The following is a 21,175-nucleotide window of genomic DNA, read 5'->3' as shown; positions in this document are numbered from 1 at the left end:
CTGTACCATCACGTCTAGGAATGGGAGTTGGTTGTCCTTCTCTTCCTCTCTAGTGAATCGGATTCCTGCGAGTGTGTTCTCTATTTCTGTGTTTTTAATGATTACAAAGGTGTCATCCACATATCTGACCCAGAGTTTGGGTTGAATTTGCGGGAAGACTGTTTGTTCTCATCTTTCCTAGAGGCATGGCACTCATCCACAGATTCAATCAATAAGCACATCGACCTGGACCCAATATACCGACCACTGCAACGGACAGCTGGAACTGACAACCGGAAGCAGCAGATTCAAACCACTATAAATGCTGGAGGAAACATCACAGAAGCACTTCACAGGAGGCTCCCAAGCACTGAGGATGTCACCTAGACAGGGGACGAAACGTCTGCAATACAAATGCCCAGCTCGGCAAACATAACCAGAACAACCCATCCATATGTTAATGTATCAGCCTCCACCACTTGGAGGGTTTAGGCTAAAGAGAGAGGCTGAACAGGCTGGGGCTGCTTTCCCTGGAGCGTCAGGGGCTGAGCGATGACCTTATAGAGGCTTATAAAATCATGAGGGGCATGGATAGGTTGAATAAACAAGGTCCTTTCTCTGGGGTGGGGGAGTCCAAAATTAGAGGGCATTCATTTAAAGTGAGAGGGGAAAGATTTAAAAGGGACCTAAGGGGCAAATGTTTCATAGAGGGTGGTGCGTGTATGGAATGTACTGCCAGAGACAGTGGGGAGGTTGGTACAATTATAACATTTAAAAGGCATCTGGATGGGTGTATGAATACAAAGGGTTCAGAGGGATATGAGCCAACTGCTGGCAAATGGGACAAGATTAATTTAGGATATCTGGTTGGCAGGAACTAGTTGGATTGAAGGGTCTGTTTCAAAGCTGTACATCTCTGTGACTCCACAATTCCAGTTTTGCTCAGGCTCCTTGCTCGGGGTCCTCAGTCCAATGCGGCCTTGGTGTCAAGGGCTGTCACTGTCACCTCATTAGAATAGTTAGGTATTTGGTTTTGACTGGCATAGACTTGATGGACTGTAGAGTCCTTTATGGTGCCATAGATCTTGGTGTCTCTTCTGAACGAATATGAAGGCATTCATGGGAGTGGTGCAGATTGGTAGCTGCCTTTGCATTAGCAGCAAGTTAGCTTGATCAGCAGAATATGAAAGAAGAGGTTTAGTTCATTCTTCTATTTTAAAAATAAGTACATTTTAAACATTATCTTCTAAATTGGAAACAGGAGCTGGCCATTCAAACCATTGAACATGCTCCTCAATCAATACAAAAACTCAAACACTTCAATAAATGTTTCCCATACCTCCTCCAAGATCATTTAAATATTTAGCAATCAAAAAGTCTTTATCCTAAAAGTCATCTGAGGTTTACCAGCTTTCTTGGATAGAGAATTCAAATGATTCAGAATCCTCCAGATAAATACAATTCTCCTCAGTTTGGTCCCCTTTAATTTGAAACTTTTTTCCTTTGGTTCTAGATTCCCACACCCAACACCCATACACAGATTTGGAGAGACTTCTTGCCCACATCTCCTAGATTTACACTATCCCTTTAGGTATTCTGTAGGTTTTAATAAGATCATCTCTCATTTTCTGAAATTCTTCAGAAAACAGGCCCTGTTTCCCAAACTCTCTTCATTTTACAGTTCCTCCATCCTCGGAACAGATCCTGCATGGAAACCTAGGAAATACGAACAGGAGTAGGCCATTCAGCCCTTCAAGCCTAAACCCACATCCCAGGAGAAAATTTTACAAATCACATTTTCCAACACTTAGCCTATCGTCATGTATGCCTTGACATTGCAGGTGCACATCTAAATATTTTGTAAATATTATGAGGGTTTCTGTCTCTATCATCCTTACAGGCAGTGAGTTCCAGATTCCCAATACTTTCAGAGTGAAAAGATTTTCCTCACATCTCTTTTGAATCTCCTGCCTGTTACCTTCAATCTGTGCTCTATGGTCATTGATTCTTCAGTCAAGTATAAATTTCTGTCTTGTCTACCTTATCTGTGACCCTCACAATTTTATACATCTCCATAAAGCCCCCCCCCCCCCACCCCCTCAGTCTCCTCTGTGCCAAGGAAAACAAGTCCAGTCTATCCAATCTCTCCTCACAACCAAAACTCCCTAGCCCAGACAAAATCCTGGTAAATCTTCTTTGCACTCTGTCCAGTGTAATCACATCCCTCCTATAATGTGGATTCCAGAACTGTACATGAAATTCTAACTGTGGCCGAACCAACATTTAATACAGTTTCAGCAATAAACAGTGTGCGCTGCTGGAACCCACAAGACAGCATTTAACATTAATTCTAATTTCCAAATGCTTGGGAAGGTATTTCTAAATTAAATCCTGAAATTATAATCCAAATGGTTCAATATTTACCAAAGCAAAACAAAGAGAGATTTCCCCTTCTCTTATGGTCTGTACCTAACCCAACATTAACAATGCTGGTATTCAACTATTAGCAATGTTTCCATTAAAATGCTGGTGCATTTTTAACAAGTTCACTTGATAGGTACAATTAGTGTAACATGATTGTTCAGCAGAATTATCCATGCAAATGATTTGCACAAATGAATGTATTTCCTGTATTTGGGCAAGTTATCTTAACAGATATTACACTGAAATAAATTAAAATATTAGTGTCAACACTTTCTGCAACTAAATCACCACAGACATATATTTAATGTGATTATCAGCAAGTACTTGTTGAGACAAAAAAGTAACTTTTTGGAGCAGTGTTGACCCTTCATCAGAAATTTCAGAAGGATCATCAATGACCAAGAGGTTGACTCTGTCTCTCTTCACAGATGCTGCCTAACCCGCTGTCTATTTCCAACATTTTCTGCTTTGATTATTGATGGGTTCAGTGGTGACTTCCCACTCTCAATAAGGGACCACGCTCAAAGACGCTTGTTTTGGGGGACTAATTTGTGCTGTTTGTGCTGAATAAGAAACCATATAAGTTGGGGTGTAAGAACATAAATTGATTTTGCTTTCATCTCTGTCGCTAAAGTTGAGCAGATGGTGTGAAAATCCACTGAACTGTCCAATCCCTTTGGCAAAAGATGTTTTATTGATCCTTTGGCATCTGCAAAATGTATTTCATTACATAAAAAGGAATTGCCAGGCAACTGAAAAATTAACAGGACAGACCTGATTGAGACTAAAATTCTTTTGCACTTCAACATGCTCACATCCACCCCACAGCGCAGCCTGAACTCCTTTGGTTAAACAAATGGAAGTGATCAACAGTGACAGGAATGGCCCCCACATGGTAGCAGCTTGAGAGGAATCTGAAACACAAAAGAGATTTCTGAACCAAATATACTCACAATTTGACTGACTCACAAAAACACAGGCCGTTCACTTAATTTTATGGAGGCAACAGTTTGTCTGTACATTCTCGGTCGGGGTTGCCGGTTCACTCAGTTGGCTGGATTGCAATATAGAGTGATGCCAACAGCATGGATTCAATTCTTACTCTGGCTGAAATTACCATGAAGGACTCTCCTTCTCATCTCAGTCCTCACCTGATTTGGTGACCCTCAGGTTAAACCACTGTCACCAGCCATCTCATTCTGGGAGAGCAATCCTTTGGGAATTCCATAGAGGGTGCACTTGAGAATATTTTTTTAAAAAGCTTGCTTCACCATAGAGAGAATTTTAACTTAACAATCCACATCAAGAGGTAATCCCTGATTATTCCGTATGAAGGAGCTGGTGTTGGACTGGGGTGGACAAAGTTAAAAATCACACAACACCAGGTTATAGTCCAACAGGTTTATTTGGAAGCACTAGCTTTCAGAGCGCCACCCCTTCATCAGGTGGTTGTGAAACAGAACCATAAGACACAGAATTTATAGCACAAGGAATACAGTGTCATGGAGCTGAAATGATATAATAAACAAATTTAGATTAAGTCTTTCATCTTTCAGAATGGGTTTGCTGGTTTCGGTTCTTTGATGCATAAATCTCAGAACTTTTTTTAAGTTACATTCTCAAGGTACCTTCAGGTTTTCTAAGAATAGGTGCCATCACTGCTCAGACAATGCATTAAACGTGTGTGGTTAAAGTCTGTGTTCCAATCTTGAGTTAGATTGGTTGTATTTCTGAAGTGGGATTTATAGAATCTTAAGTGGATTTTTTTTGAGCAAAATAAAATATAATTCTGCAAATACAAATTCAGGAGAGACAGAGTGATTGTGTGCGTGTGGGTGTGATGTGCATGCGAGAGACACACGCATACACACTCTGACACCAAGCACTAACCCCAGCTCTCTTCACTCGGGAAGCTGCTGTGTCCGCTTCAGAGGAGCAACAGTCTCCCCGCCCGGTCTAAATACCGACAGAACGGAGTCAATTTCTCTCTCTCTCTCTCCACCCCCACCCCGTGTCCAAAGCAGAGCTCCCCGTGTTCCAGTCCAGGCCAATGTTTCTCCCCTGAACCTCCCCAGACAGACTGACGCTCGCTCCCTTTAGGAACAGCATCCTGGCTGTATTCAAAATGGACACAGCCCATTGCACAAACGGAGCAGCTTTCAGGCGGGACAGGAGCTGTGTTCCCGAAGCTCCTTATTGTTATCATTATCACAGAATCATTCAAGTGTGGAAGGAGGCCATTCGGGCCATCCTGACTGCACCGACTCCACTATCCATCCAGTCTGGTGCTGTTATCCAACCCGGATCTAATCCGCTACAAATAACTAAACCGACTCCGTTATCCAGCCCGGTTTTGTTATCCGGCCCGGCCCTATTATCCAGTCCGGTCCTAATGTCCAGCCTGGCCCTATTATCCAGGCTAGCCCTATTTTTCAGGCCGGCCCTATAATCCAGGCCAGCCCTATAATCCAGCCCGGCCCTATTATCCAACCCGGCCCTATTATCCAGTCCGACCCTATTATCCAACCCGGTCCTATTATCCAGTCCGACCCTATTATCCAACCCGGCCCTAATATCCAGTCCGACCCTATTTTCCAACCCGGCCCTATTATCCAGTCCGACCCTATTATCCAGTTCGACCCTATTATCCAACCCGACCCGAATATCCAGTCCGACCCTAATATCCAGTCCGACCCTAATATCCAGCCCAGTCCTAATATCCAGTCCGACCCTATTATCCAGTCCGACCCTATTATCCAGTCCGACCCTATTATCCAGTCCGACCCTATTATCTCGTGCCAATGCTGCCCTCACTCGCTGTGTGAAATATGGTTGTTTTCCCCCTCAGATCACTTGCTTCGTGTGTACATCATTGTTATATCGCCTTTCTCTCCTCCGAGCTTCTCCCAATAACTCTTCTCCCTTTCAGTCAGCCCCCTCCTCCCTCTCATTCCCAGCAGCTTACCCTGAGCAATGTGGAGAGTGAGCGGCGGTCAGTACCACAGCCGCTGGGTGCCAGCATCTGCCGAGCAAACTCACAGCCAGTCCTTATATTGCGGGTCCGCGCAAACCACCCAACTCCGAGATCACTGAGCGAACAGGGAGAGGGAGATTCAGAGCCGCCTCCCCCGAGGGCAGCTGCCACTCACTCACGTACACGCCCGCCCCACGGAATTAGAAACAGCTCATGGAAGCCGCTTCACAAATCTCCCGTTCTGTCCTCAGCCCACTCACCCCTGGGCCATCGTCTTCAGGAATCATGCCAACAATATTAAACCCACCTGTTTGTGGGCTCTTCAGTGGTGCTGGTTTGATTTTAAATTGATTCCTCACTTCATTATCATCCTCAATGCTTCATTGAATGCCAGGATGTGGAGATGCTGGTGTTACACTAGAGTGACCTTCTGACTTACTTCATTGAACTATCATGTTCCAATATCAGGAAAGGATTTAAATCCCACAATCTGATCCTTCTGAAACAAAAACAGAGATTGCTGGAAAAGCTCAGCAGGTCTCAGCAATGACCCGAAACGATATTTCTCCACAGATGCTGCCAGACCTGATGAGCTTTTCCCACAATCAATATTTTTGTTCATGATTTACAGAATCTGCAGTTCTTCTGATTTTTACCTGATTCTTCTAGTTTTCTGAATCTTTGTTTAGAAAGTCTGAACAATGGGAAGCCCCACGTTATGTCCATTCAACTGCCATTGCTAAGAGCAAGATAAGTCGAATCCTTGTAGCCATGAAACTAGCTGGATTCCTCCCCAAATTCAGCTTTTTCATATTAAAAAGTTCTTAATTTTGTTTAAGCAAAAAACCCCAAGTTCCCTTTGAATAATATTGGCAGTTTCAGGATGTGCTGGTCAGGTTTTAAAATCATTTACTTTGGGTTTTGCTATTTTGTCTCCATGCTCAGTTGTCCTTGATGAGCTGGTACAGAATGGTCCTCTTTAACCATTACTGTTCCGTAGTGAACGTATCAGTGAGGATTTGCAGCTCTAGAATTTTAACCCAGTGATAATAAAGGAATGGCAGCAATCTATTTTCAAGCCTGCCCGATGTGAGGCTTGGGAGGAAACTTGGAGTTGGTGGTCTTCCTGTTTATCTGCTTCCACTTGTTCTCCCATAAGGTCGAGTCACAGGTTTTGAAGGTGCTGTCAGAGGAGCCTGGCTGAGTTGCTGCAGTGTATGTTGTAGATAATGCACACTGCTGTCAAGGTGGTGGATGTGTAATCAATCAAGTGGGCTGCTTTGCTCTGGATGGTGCTGAGCTACTTGTGTGTCTCTGGATGAACTCATTTAGGTGTGACAATGCCACTCCTTTAACAAGGTTATATTTTCAGCGAACTCATAAAAGACACAGACTCCAAAAGTCTACAGTTGAAGGGTTTCAGGGCCAATTCAATTATAGCTAACTGACACTGTCTCAGAAGGCTTTCAGTTTAAAAAAAACATGTGTACAATGAAAGGGAAGTGGCCAGTTCTCCTAGCTCAGCTTTTCTCTGGCTTGGTTTGGTTTTTAGCAGTAGTCTTGAAAAAGCCGCTGGACTCAAAGAAGCTGGGTCCAGGCTGGTACTCTCTCTCTGGTATCTGTCCTGTAAGACCCTGGGTTTGATTTTACCTTTGTGTGCCAAGGAGTATTTGTGAGGATTGTTGCAAGTATTTGGAACAGCAGCATTACATTGGGATAATCTGTTGAGTTTTCCGATAGGCTGTTATTCTGTATTCTATTCCCTTTTGTTTGTTTCATTTGGTAATCTTGTAAATAAATTCTGTTTTGTTTAAAACTAAATGGTTTGGCCAGCTGCACCACTCCTGAAATATCCATGTTACACCTGCTTAAAGCAACAAGCAAAGTTCGGGTCTGGGCTACTTTTTTGAAATGTTTTGAGGGTGTCTGGCCTGGTCCATAACATAGATCAGTGGAAAATAGTCAGACACATTCCTGGCTTGACTTACACAGATGTTGGAATGGGTTTGGGGAGTCAGGAGATAAGACATTTGCCACAGAGTACACAGCCTCTCACCTGCTCTTGTAGCCACAATATTGCCGCTTCTGATCACTAGTAGGGATTGCAAGTATCAAAGTGGGGAGTCAGTTTTGTAAACTGAAACAAAGTTGTATAGAGTTTGCTGCACAGAAACAGATTACTTGACCTAATAGGTCTCTGCACTTGGTAGACATGAAGTTGCTGAACCAGTCAATGAAAACAATGCAGATTCTTTTTCCTTCAGAGCAAGTGTTTGACTTACCAAATGCTCACATCTGAATCGAAGAATTCCTACTGGGCAAATAGAGACTATTCAACTGATCAAGTCTGCACTGACCCTCCAAAGAGCATTCCACCAAGATCCAACCACGCTTCCCCCCTTAACATGGCTAAACTACCATGCCTGCACAAAACTGGACACTATGGGGCAATTTACCATGGCCAATCCACTAAACCTGCACATCTTTGGCCTGTGGGAGAAAACTGGAGCACCCAGCAGAAACCTACACAGACACGTGGAGAACATGCAAACTCCACACAGGCAGTTGCCTGAGGGCGGAATCAAATCTGGATCCATACAAGACAGCAGAGTTAACCGCTGAGCCACCGAGATGCCTCCTCAGCACTTCTCATGAAGTGACACCAGACGCAAAACATTAACATTGCTTTCTTTCCACAGACCTGTTGCGTTTCCCCAGCAATTGCTGTTTTCTTACTTATTGTCCATCCCTAGTTATCGTTGAGGAAGTGGTGATGAGCTGCCTTCTTGAACTGCTGCAATCATGCAGACCCACAATGCCATCAGGAAGGGAATTTCAGAACCTAATGACACTGAAGGAATGGCAATATATTTCCAAGTTTGAAAGAGTGAGTGATGGGGCATGACATGAGTTATTTATATGGTGGCTTATTTATATTTTTACTTTTTATTTTGCCACTGTAATTTTTCAAACTAACAGTTAGTAAATGCTCAAGAATCATATTGAATACACTGTCCACCAGTTCACATGTTTTTCTCTGCACCTAAATATTTCAGTGCGGCTTATCCCACAGAGAATTATGCACATGGATCATTTGCTACAGCTCAATTGTACATTAAGCAACAAAAGGTTTCTAACCAATATATTTATGCATTCCAGAAACAGCAAGAGCAGGTTTCATGCTGTCCCTGTCAACAAAACAAACCTTCTGCTCCATAGCTTCATATGCTACATAATACGCAAGAACCCAGGGGACAGAGGCAGAAATATGTCAACAAATACATTACTTTCCACATGAAATGCTCTTTAAGGGAGCATTGCCCTTTAGTTTCCTAACGTGTGAATATTATACTTTCCCTTTGGTTGTGGTTTTCCCACATCATGCATATTTCAGCAGTTTATCAATCTTCTCCTAATTATACTATTCAAGCAATCAATGGACAGAATATATAAACAAACAAATTCAAGGAGGAACAGGCAATTCATCCCCTCAAGCCTGGCCCAATGTTAATTAAAACCATGGCTGAACTGATTACTCCACATTTCTGCCTCCCCTGATAATTCTTTCTCCCCCTGCTTACAAAGGATCTGCCTTAGACTCTGCTCCACCATGTTTTGAAGAAGATTTCCAAAACACTTGTAACCCTCTTGAGATAGAAAAATCTTCTTATCTCTATCTTAAAAGGGTAACCTCTTATTTTTACATAGTGACCTCTTTTTCTACAACCTTTCTACAACAACCTGATAATGCCTTCCTCTTCTGAACTACTGCAGATGTAAGTCTGGTCTATCCAACTTTTCCTCATAAGACAGCCAGCTAATCCAGGTATTACTCTTGTAAGCTTTCTCTGAACTGCTTCCAATTCGTTTACATCCTTCCTTATTTAAGGGGACTCATTCTGAGCACAGTACTCTAAATACAGTCTTACCAATGCCCAGTATAACTAAAGCATAACCTGCCTATCTTTATATTTAAATCCCTTCACTTTAAACAAACACATTTTAACAGCTTTCTTGCTTAATAATCTGTTGTGAATCAAGTACTTGGACATTTAGATGCTTTATAATCTGAGAGCGCTGCAGTCTCTCACCATGCTATTTTGTTATTCTTCTACCCAGAATGGACAATTTCACATTTTCCTTGGTAATGTGTTACAGGTTTTGGCCAATGATTTTCCTTCTCAGTCAGTGGTAAATGGTACGTGGCTGTCTTTCCAAATCAGCTTACAACATGCAAAGACTACTGATTCATTGTGTGGTGATTCTTAGACATTAACTCATGTCTTAATGTTTTAATTTGCTGTGTGCCCACTACACCCTGAAATTTTCATCAACAGAAAGTTGTGTTTAAAATCTTTATTCTGGCAGGCCTATAGAGTTATAATTACTTCATGAATTTTGCGAAAGGAATACAAATTAGTCATTGTAAGTAAAATGAAGTGAGGGTCGATCTTTGTAATGTTTCACCCCATTAAGAGTTTTATGTTGACCATAATTAGTCAGGAATATGGCAAAAATCATTTACACAGGATCTCCATTCATAATGCACATGTTGTCTTTCATAGTTCTAGTCAAGTGCACAGCTATCACAAGAATATGTAGAATTCTGTGAAACATTATTTCAAGGTAAGACTAATAGTGCATGTATTTCAATGCACGAGGTCCGACAGGGAGGTGAACTTAGGACATGGTTGGGAACATCAAAGTGGGACCAGGATTTCGTAGTTATTGTAGAAATGTGGCTCAAGGAGGGCAACTTAATGTTCTAGGGTTTGGATGCAACAAGAAGATAGAAGGGAAGGCAAGAATGGAAGGGGAGTGACACACACACGCATACACACAGGCGCTCCTATACACAGACACACACAAAGACACTCACATACACTCCTACAGACACACACACACTCACACTCACACATGCATCCTCTCCCAGACTTAGAGACTTTACACTCACACACAAATATACACTCTCTCTCACAGACACTCACAACCCCCCACCCCAGAGACACACACACACTCCCACATTCACTTCAGGAATTCCTGAAGAAGGGCTTATGCCCGAAACATCGATTCTCCTGTTCCTTGGATGCTGCCTGACCTGCTGCGCTTTTCCAGCAACACATTTTCAGCTCTGATCTCCAGCATCTGCAGTCCTCACTTTCTCCAGCTTCTCATACATGTCAGCAGTCATCAGTCATGGGATGGACATGCTGCTCTATGGCATAATCCTATGTCAATCACACACCGAGAGCATGCACTAGCGGCCTACACACCAAACGCACCACTCATGTTTTAACCAAAAGAGCACATCTCAAATTTCGAAGGTGGGGGGTAGTCCTCAGTGAAGTCAAGGAAGGTTATTGTCAGTCAGGGGATCCCAGTGCAGTTAGTCAAGGGCATTTTGCAATTATAGACTAAAGGTTTGGACATGCTCAGTTGACCACTTATGTCAGTCAGTGGGTCAATTTCACTACAGTCCAGAGAATAGACCACAATCAATCCTGCAGATGCAGTGCAAAAGCTTCACAGAACATCATTCAGGCAGTTGCATGGAGATTAGTCAGGGGTGCGGTTAGTCATCGGTCCATTGAATTCAGCCAAGGGTGTGTATCATGGTCAGTCCAGCGGATGAGTAGGGAACACTCCTGTGGTTCAGAAGTGGGGGAGTTCAATGTTGGGTATTGAATACACCAACCTGTTGTTCAAGATATTGTATGGGGTAAATTTGACTGGGAGGTGATCATGCATAAGAGGATGTGGGGTACTGTGGCAGGGAATATTATCTGTGGTCATCAATGTCATGATGGCCTCAGTGGGAGGAGCATGGGTCATGATATGGTTGGCAGGACAGAACTTAGGTATGTGACTCAGAGGTTAAGGATGAGAGCTGCAGGCATAATTTCACATGGTATGTGGAAACCTATGACGAAGTCAATTGTAAATGGCTATCGGAAAGAAAGGGACATGAAAGTTTTGGGAGGATGTTGGAGACCAGACTGAGCCTGAGACTCAATGTGCCTAGGCTAGAAACTCACCATGAAACTTGACAAAAATTACACTTGACTGAATTCTGCTGAGGTTCAGCCTTATGTCTGTTATTACCCATCTCTGTAATCTGATTAAGTATCAGAGCAAAATTAAACACTCGTGAAGTTGCAGGGAGTGTGAGCTCACAAATAAGAGCAACCTGAAAGACAGAAATCAAACAGAAAATCCAGAATTTCAAAAACTCGCTGAATAGCTTGAAGTTCCTCTGCAGTTCCCTCCTTATTTTGCTGTTTTCGAAGAAGGAAGATGGCAGGGGTGTCAGCCATGTTATTTTAAACTAGGGACTTGCGCTCCTTATTATATCAAAGGGAAACATGTGCCCACTGGAAATAAGTCACAAACGGTGAAAAACAGGTATGCCTCAGTGAAGCTACACCAGGCAGAGTGGAATTGGTTTTGCTCAGTTGGCTGAATTGTTGGCTTACAAAACAGTGTGATGCCAACAGTGTGGGTTCAATTCCCATCACCAGTTTGAGGTTATTATGAAGGGCTCTCCTTCTCAACCTCTTCCCTTGCCTGAGGTCTGGTGGTCCTCAAGTTAAATCATGACCAGTTGCTTCTCTCTAATGAGAAAGTAGCCCAATGGTCTGGCAAGTTGATGGTGACACAACAGCAGGCAGGCTGTACAAGGTGCAGCACTCCCAGTGACTGCCAAGGTCATCTCAACTTGAACTCCTGTTCCTTCAATCCATTCCAGAGTGCCTCAGAGGATCTCAGTAAAAGCACAGAGAGCAGATGTGTCAACCAGATGACTTACCTGTTTTCCACAGCTAATGACATCATTACTTTCCCCACAGGGATCTGGCAATAGCATAGCAGGCTATTGGATTTATTTCAGTTTATATGCCTCTCCCATCTTATCTAGCCTCACAGTTCATTGATATTAATTCATAAATTACACAATTTATTACTCTAACAATACACAACTGATAAATGATCATCTGCAAAGGATCATGCATGTCAATAATCATTTCCAAGACAGTAGTCATCATGATTTTATTTAAGGCAATCTACAATGCAAGTGCCACACTTGCTATCACCTACAAGAGGTTAAACAGCATTGCAATGATTGCAGTTACTTTCATGGTTTGGAAAACAAGTCTCTGGTGTCTGATCCTGGTCCTCCAAAACTGAGGAGAGACATAACCTAACTCTCCAGAGAGAAACTTCTCAGTCACCATGTGCTACCACCACCTGGTGCTCCTTATTTCTGTTTATCAGCCATTGCAGTTTGCTTCAGCTTTATTTTCTAAACCTCCAGGGTGTTGAAAGTGGTACTTGGAGTGAGGGATCATGTGTGCAATTATCTGGAAATGTGCCATAAGTCTTTTAGTTTGATTTGCTTTCACATGAAACACCTAGAGAAAAAGAAGAACGTATTCTTGCTGTGAACTTCCTGCTGCATTTTTACTTGTTCTCAGAATGTGGGAGACATTATCAAGGCATCATTTATTTACCATATTTAGTTATCTTGACGTTGCAGCTCACGTCCACCTACAAGCCTCAATTCTGGCGTGTGACAGAATATTCTTCAATTACTTGAATGGGTATTATTCCAATAGCACAGAAGAAACTCAGCACCATAACAGTTGCTGGGTCAAAATCCTTACGAACAACACAGAAAGGTAGACAGCATTTGTCAGTACTGAAGTCTGGAGGAGGTTGAAGACATTGGACTTTTATGTTCATTCACGTGGAGCAGTTTGATATCAAAGGGAAAGAGGCTGAAAATAGATTTTCTAAAACAATGGAGATGCAGCTGCAGGGAAGTGCAAGGAAGATTCAGGAATTTTTCTATTAAATCAAAGAAAAAAATACAGGAGAAAGAAAGATGGAGTATGAGTGTTCATCAGGAGGAGGAGGGGTAACAAGGCACATTGGGATGGCATGCTGGCTAGGTGATTAGCATTGCTGCCTCACTGCCCAGAGACCCAGGTTTGATTCCAGCCTTTGGCAACAGTCCATGCGGAGTTTGCACATTCTCCCTGTGTCTGTTCAGGTTTCCTCCGAGTGCTCCTAGATTCCTCCTACAGTCCAAACATGTGCAGGTGAGGTGGATTGGCCATGCTGAATTGCCCATAGTGTCTAGGGATGTGCAGACTATGTGGATCTGCCATGGGAAATTCAGAGTTACAAGGATAAGTTGGGGGAGTGCATCTGGGCGGAATGCTCTTCAGAGGGACAGTGTGGACTTGATGGGCTGAATGGCCTGGTTCCACTCTTGAGGGATTCTGTGGTTACATGTCCTTCATGCACTGGTCCGGGCCAATAGGTACAATCTACTTGCTATCTTTGAGGATAAGGATGTGGGGTGAACAAACAGAATGTTAACTGTGGTGTCATGAAACTGGAGACAGTCAAAGTATTGAGGGGATGCTAGAAGAGCAGAACAGAAAGACTGCAATTAAAAGGAAATTCAGGAATCAAAGGGACAGGTAGTGTCCTCTGCAATCTGGATTAAGATTGCAGAAGATTATGTTATTTTACCTGATGTAGGAACTTGGGAAGTGCAATGGGGAATGGGATGTGTGCTTGACTGGAGTGGGAACTAATTGTAGACAAGTGGGAGCGGTGTTGCAGTTGTGATGATGATGAGCAGAGGATCCAGTTGTCACAGTTCACAAGTAAGAAACAAAAGTCACATAAACCTTCAAGGAATGAAAACAATTATAAAATGGAAGCGTTAAAGAAACAGTAAAAAGGCACAAATATTGAGATCAAATTATAAAGCTTACACAGTAATGTGTATAGCATCCAAATGAAAAGCAAGAACTGGAAACAATAATCAACATCAAGAGCCATATGTGAATGAAGAAGGAACAACAAAAGAATAAAGAAGAATTAGGAGGGAGGAAAAATAGCAAAGTAGGAGAAAGAGGAGGGAAAGAAGAGGGAAGGAAAGTAAGGAGTAAAACTTTGTTGTACTCTCTTTAATGTGTCCACATCCTCTTGGAAGTGTGGTGACCAGAACTGCACACAATATTCCAAATGGCCAAGTCATAGTGAAATATCCAAAATGCACATGATCAATTTCCTGTCACACAGAACAATAGGATGGATACTGAAAGTCTATTGCCACACAGCTATAGCAAATTATTCACATCCATCAGCAATGACAGATAGCACAACTCAAAGTGAAGCTGCAAAACCAAGTTGTGATGCTTGTGTAAGGTTTAACCTGCATGTCCTTGGGGAGGAGGGGAGTTAAAGTGTTCAGCCATAGAGTGGTGGGGTTGGATGTTCTCCCGCACACGCAAGTCCTGGGCCTCCTCCACCCGCCAAACCATTACCCCTGATGCCTAGAGGAGGAATGCCTATATTCTGCCTTGGGGCCCTGCAACCACATGGGATAAATGTGGATTTCAACAGCTTCCTCATTTCCCTTCCCTCCACATTATCCCAGTCCCAAGCCTTGAACTCAGCCCGCCCTCCAGACCCATCCATCAATGCCCCCTCTGACCTATCATCTTCTCCCTCACCTTCATCCACCTATCGTTTTCCCAGCTACCTTCCCCCAAACCCCATCCCCTCCCATTTGTCTCTCAGCCCCGGCCCACAAACCTCATTCCTCATGAAGGGCTTATGCCTGAAACATTCATTCTCCTGCTCCTCGTTACTGCCTGATCAGATGGAGGGACAGATAGTGTTGAGGAGACAGGGAGGCTACAGAAAAACTTCACTAGCTGGGAAAGTGGATAAAGATAGAATACAATGTAGGAAGGTTTGAGGTTATGCATTTCGTTAGGAAGAATAGAGTATAGACCATTTTCTAAAAAGGGAAAGGCTTCAGAAATCTGAAGTACAAAGGGACTTAGGAGTCCTGCTGCATGACTCCCTTAACATACTGCTGAGGTTGTATAAGGCTCTTGTCAGACACATTTGGAGTATTGTGAGCAGTTTTGGGCCCCATATCTAAGGAAGGATGTTCTGGCCTCGAAGGCGGTCCAGAGGAGGTTTACGAAAATGATCCCAGGGATGAAGGCCTTATCATATGAAGAGCTGTTGAAGACTCTGGGTCTGTACTCAATGGAGTTTCAAAGAAGAAGGAGGGAATCTGATTGAAACTTACAGAATACTGAGGCCTGGATAGAGCGGATGTGGAAAAGATGTTTCTGCTAGTAGGAGAAGCTGGAGTTCAAGGGAATAGCCTCAGAATAAAGGGTTGACCTTTTAGAACTGAGAAAAGGAGGAATTTCTTCAGCCAGAGGGTGGTGAATTTGTGAAACTTATAGCCACAGATGGCTGTAGAGGCCAAGTCATTCAGTGTAGTTAAGACAGAAATAGGTAAGTTCTTGATTAATAAGGGGATCAAAGGCTATAGAGAAATGGTAGGAAAATGGGGTTGAGAAATGTATTAAACATGATCAAATGGTGGAGCAGACCTGATGGACTGAACAGCTTACTTCTGCTCCTATATCTTACAATCATATGGCCTAATTAACATATAGGAAGCAATCAGACTAGATCATACCTGCGATGGTGTTTGTCCCAGGAAACCACATCAAGACCCTTCTAAATATTTGTACAGCACTTGGGCAATCACTTGGGTATCGATTAGTTGGAGACAAATCGCTTTTACAATGAGACACTAATTGAGAGAGGAATTTCCAGTCATAATCCAGTCAAGGAATATGCAATGCACTGGCTGTGACTAGGTTTGGATCATTGGGCAGTTGGAGTGTGAAGTATGTGACAAGCCACTCGTGATTAAATGACTGTTTTCTTTACAGAACTGGACAAAATCAACTGGGAAGCTGAAGGAACAGTACACCAAGGGGGTTCCTTCCCTCTTGCAACATCTCAGCCAACTTGCCCAGTTTTACATTTAGACTGCTATTTGACCATCTCTGTGCTGCATTTCTTTTCTTAAAACACACAACTGAGCTAGTGCTGCTGTTGTTGGAAGATTATATAAATAATCTATCCATCGTTTTAAACTGTCTCAATGCCAAGAGTAGCAGAACAACCGAGTTAAAGCAGCAGGACCATCAAGTTCAGGCTGAAGCTGAAGCTAAGTTGCCAACCTTCCAGAGCCAGATAGCACTTTAGTTGTGCTAGACTCTAAATTACTTAGTTCATCGTGTGTGTGTGTACGTGCCTGTGTGTGTGTGTGTGTATATACGCGCCTGTGTGTGTGTGTGTGTGTATACGCACCTGTGTGTGTGTGTACACACCTGTATGCGTGTACACACCTGTGTGTGTGTGTGTGTGAGTGTCAGCCTGAGTGTAAAGGTCAGAGAAAATTTAATATTCTACTTGTACTGAGTTAAATACAATTGAATTATCACCTTTTTATAAACTCAAGAACATATCTTTTGGGACGCAACATGTGAACAGTTAAATACTCATGGAATTGGCAAGCATTTTTTTTAAGGAAAATCATCCACAGTCAAAAACAAGCAGGAAAACAATGCATCACCTTCCCACCTGCTTGCAAACATGAGCAATAACTGGGAGATATGTGGTGTTCCCATCCATTTGCTGCCCTAGCTCTTCTTGATGACAGAGGATATGGATTTAGGGAAGAGCTGGCAAAGGAGCAGTCTCTTGTGAAGATAGTTTTTACTCAACCGCGATGTGCTAATATCGGAGGGAATTTGGTATGGTGGATGGTATGCTGTTTTAAGCAGATGGATTTGTTCCTGGTTAGTGTTGAGCTCCTTGATTGATCTAAGAACCAAACCAATCTAGGTAAACAGAAAGTATTTCATTACCCTATTGTCGTCTGCCTAGTACTTCGTACAATAAAAATAACTTGCATTTATGCCATCACTTTTACAAAATAAACTATCCCAATGCAATTCACAGGATCATCAAAAACATTTGAAACCAAGCTGCATGAGACATCATCAGGCAGGAGGTAAAAATTTCCTTTGAGGAGTGCCCTCAAAGAAGCAAAGAAGTTGAGAAACTTACAAATGGAATTCCAGGCCTTAGGGCAGGGCAGCATAAGATGGAGCATTTTAAATTGGGGATGGAGTAGATATTAACATAAATCCACTGGATTAGATAAAATTAAGTTAAATTAAATTAAAATGAGAATAGGAAAGTGAAGTCTGGTGAGAACGTTATGGTTAGAAAGGTCATTGCTTTTAATGTGTTTCAGTGTTTTGCTGAAGGAACTTGCATGTGTTTTTATAGAAGGTTGCAATTCATCAGTAATGAACTGAACTGTCATAGAGCCATAGAGATGCACAGCATGGAAACAGACCCTTCAGTCCAAACGTCCATGCCGACCAGACATCCCAATTCAACTAATCCCACCTGTCAGCACCTGGCCCATATCCCTCCAAACCTTTCCTATTCATATACCCATCCAAATGCCTTTATGTTGCAATTGTACCAGCCTCCACCACTTCCTCTGGCAGCTCATTCCATACACGTACCACCCACTGCGTGAAAACGTTGACCCTTAGGTTTCTTTTATATCTTTCCCCTCTCACCCTAAATCTGTGCCCTCTAGTTCTGGTATTGCAGACCCCAGGGAAAAAAACCTTGTCTATTTATCCTATCCATGCCCCTCATAATTTTGTAAACCTCTATAAGGTCACCCTTCAGCCTCCGATACTCCAGGGAAAACAGCCCCAGCCTGTTCAGCCTCTCCCTATAGCTCAAATCCTCCAACCATGGCAACATCTTTGTAAATCTTTTCTGAACCCTTTCAAGTTTCACAACATCTTTCTGACCAGTAGGAGACCAGAATTGCACACAATATTCCAACAGTGGCCTAACCAATATCCTGTACAGCCGCAACATGATCTCCCAATCCTGTACTCAATACTCTGACCAATAAAGGAAAGTATATCAAATGCCTTCTTCACTATCCTATCTACCTGCGACTCCAATTTGAAGAAGCTATGAACCTGCACTCCAAGGCCTCTTTGTTCAGCAACATTCCCTAGGACCTTACCATTAAGTGTATAAGTCCTACTAAGATTTGCTTTCCCAAAATGCAGCACCTCACATTTATCTGAAATAAACCCCATCTGCCAATTCTCAGCCCATTAGCCCAACTGATCAAGATCCTGTTGTAATGTGAGGTAACCCTCTTCGCTGTCCACTACACCTCCAATTTTGGTGTCATCTGCAAACTTACTAACCAGACCTCTTATGCTCGTATTCAAATCATTTATTTCAATGACAAAAAGTACAGTACCCAGCACTGATTCTTGTGGCACTCCACTGGTCACAGGTCTCCAGTCTGAAAAACAACCCTCCACCACCACCACCAAAGGTCTTCTACCTTTGAGCCAGTTCTGTATCCAAATGGCTAGTTCTCCCTGTATTCCATGAGATCTAACCTTACTAACCAGTATCCCATGGGGAACATGGTTGAACGCCTTACTGAAGTCCATATAGGTCACATCTATCGCTCTGCCCTCATCAGTCCTCTTTGTTACTTCTTCAAAAAACTGTCACAGCAACTCTAAAAAAGCTGAAGTTCTGTTTAAAGACAGACAGCAATAGACAATTTATCAGTTAACAACTTGTGATTGTCACATAGAATTCTGCTGTGTAAATGTCATATTATTGATTGGATGACTTAAAAGTGAGCAAGCTAAAACTAAGGTCAAAGTTTTTTAAAAGTAAGAGAAAAGCTTCTTTCCGGGGAGAATCAAGCAAGTCTTAATGAACAATTAATGAAACTAACCATGGAAGGTGACATGTTTGTGATGTTTGATGGTCAAACTGATTGCTTGCTGAGGACAGAGCAGTGTAAAAGTTTAAAGATGAAAATCACACAACACCAGACTATAGTCCAACAGGTTTATTTGGAAGCACAAGTTTTCAGAGCACTGATCCTTCAACAGGTGGTTGTAGACTTCTACAACCACTTGATGATGGAGCAGCACTCCAAAAGCTAATGCTTCCAAATAAACCTGTTGGACTATAACCTGGTGTTGTGTGATCTTTCAACTTTGTACACCCCAGTCCAACACCGGCATCTTCAACTTGTGTAAAAGTTTGAATACATAGCTTCTTTTTATAGAAAAAGGATATAAAAAGAGTTTGCCTTAGAACACAGTTAGTTACCTCAGGAGCGACCATCCGATTAGTGGCTGGAAATTGGATGGGAGGGTTGAACTGGTCTGATCCCCACCAAGTCCATCTAACTAGATTCATTTGTGATTGTAAGTCATGTATGGGCAAGTTTTTCGTAGGTTTGTTTGTAGTGTACATTACTATAATAAAGAGCTTTGCGTATATTCCGTTGTTTGAATTACTTTTGGTTAGTGATATCCAGAGTAAAGCCAACAGTCCAAAGAAAGTGGGAACAAAAGCCTATAGTTCTCAAGAGTCTAGAATTAGGATATAGATGTCTTCAAACATCATGGATAGAAGTGATCAAATGAAAAGGGTAAGACTATCAGGACGTTTTAAATCAAAGATAAAAATTTTTAAGTTGAAATATTACTTAACCTGAGAACCAATATAGGTCAGCAAGCACAGAGATGATGGATGAGTAAAGATATTCAGCAGATGCTTAAATAAGCTCAGGTTTATGGACAGTCGGATGTCAGATGGAGGACGCCATCTTGGAGTGTGCCAAGTCAAGTCTAGATGTAACAATGGCTTGAAAGACGGTTTCAACAGATGAGCTGAGAAAGATAGTCAAAAGATGTTGCAGGGAAGGAAATGGATATTCTTTTTGACAAGTATAGACTGTGGCTAAATTTGACACCAAAGGTGTGAACAGTCTGACAGAGTTACAGTTACCAGACAGAGTCAGCAGATATTTAATAGAACTAGTGCATAATAGATCATCAAACTGAAACACTCTCTGCACAGATGATACTACACCTGTGAAGTATTTACAACCTTCTGTTTTCATTTTCTATATGTGAAGTATTTCATGCATTTCATGGTAGATGGAGGACAATGTGGGAAAGTATGAGGTTATGCATTTTGGTACAAAGAGTAGAGGTGTACTATCTTGTCTAAATGGGAAGAGGCTTCAGAAAACAAGCACAGAGGGACTTGAGAGTGTAAGTTCAGATTCTCTTAAGGTTAACATGCAGTTACAGCTGCCAGTTAGGAAGACAAATGCAATTCATTTCAACACGGTCAGAATACAAGAGCAGAGATTACTGTTGAGGCTGGAAGGGCTCTGGTCAGACCACATTTAGAAGGTTGCAAGGAGTTTTGGTCACAATAACAAAGATGTGCTGGCACTGGGGACACTCTTGAGGAGGTTTATTATGGGATGAAGGATATTAGGATCAGTTGAGGACTCTGGGTCTGTGATCAATAGAGTTTAGAAGAATGGTGGGGGACCTCATTGAAACTTACAGAATACTGAGAGGCTTGGATGGAATGGATGTAGAGAAGATGTTTTGACTACCAGAAGAGCCTGGGACCCAAGAATAGAGCCTCAGATTGAAAAGACAACCTTTTTGAACTAAATAGTGGAGAAATTCCTTCAGTCAGTGTGTGGGTGAATCTGTGGGACTCATTGCCATAGAGGGCTGTTGAGGCCAAGTTATTGTCTGTTTTGAAGATAGACTAAGACAATCAAGTCCTTCAGTGAGAAGGCAGAAGAATGGATTTTGGAAACAGATCAGCCATGGTTGAATGGCGGAGTAGACTCTATCCACCAACTGGCCAAATTCTGCTTTTATATCTTATGGCATTCAATTTCTGCTGCTTTATTTGTAGATTTTCCTTACTTATAATTAGAGATAAGATTTTCTGAAAACTATGTGTAACTTAAAAATGAAAAATGTGACGCAACTGCAACTGAAGTGAAAC

The 21,175-nt window shown here is 42.3% G+C and overlaps 1 protein-coding gene across 1 annotated transcript in view; it reads right to left on the bottom strand.

Moving 5' to 3' along the window:
• LOC122556079 (apolipoprotein D-like) overlaps window positions 1–5,592 on the bottom strand; it is a 17,543-nt gene extending 11,951 nt beyond the window's left edge. The window contains exons 1-2 of the mRNA XM_043702510.1: window positions 5,369–5,592; window positions 3,178–3,317 (exon numbers count right to left, since the gene is read on the bottom strand). Of these exons, the coding sequence (XP_043558445.1) occupies window positions 3,178–3,297 (120 nt within the window). The 5' untranslated portion in view covers window positions 3,298–3,317; window positions 5,369–5,592. The remainder of the gene's footprint in view (window positions 1–3,177; window positions 3,318–5,368) is intronic.
• Window positions 5,593–21,175: the final 15,583 nt, after the last annotated feature.

Source organism: Chiloscyllium plagiosum, chromosome 13 (genome assembly GCF_004010195.1).
Source record: "Chiloscyllium plagiosum isolate BGI_BamShark_2017 chromosome 13, ASM401019v2, whole genome shotgun sequence".
Lineage (NCBI taxonomy): Eukaryota > Metazoa > Chordata > Chondrichthyes > Orectolobiformes > Hemiscylliidae > Chiloscyllium > Chiloscyllium plagiosum.
Note: the sequence above shows the minus strand (reverse complement) of the source record. Positions and strands in the feature narration are given on the sequence as shown.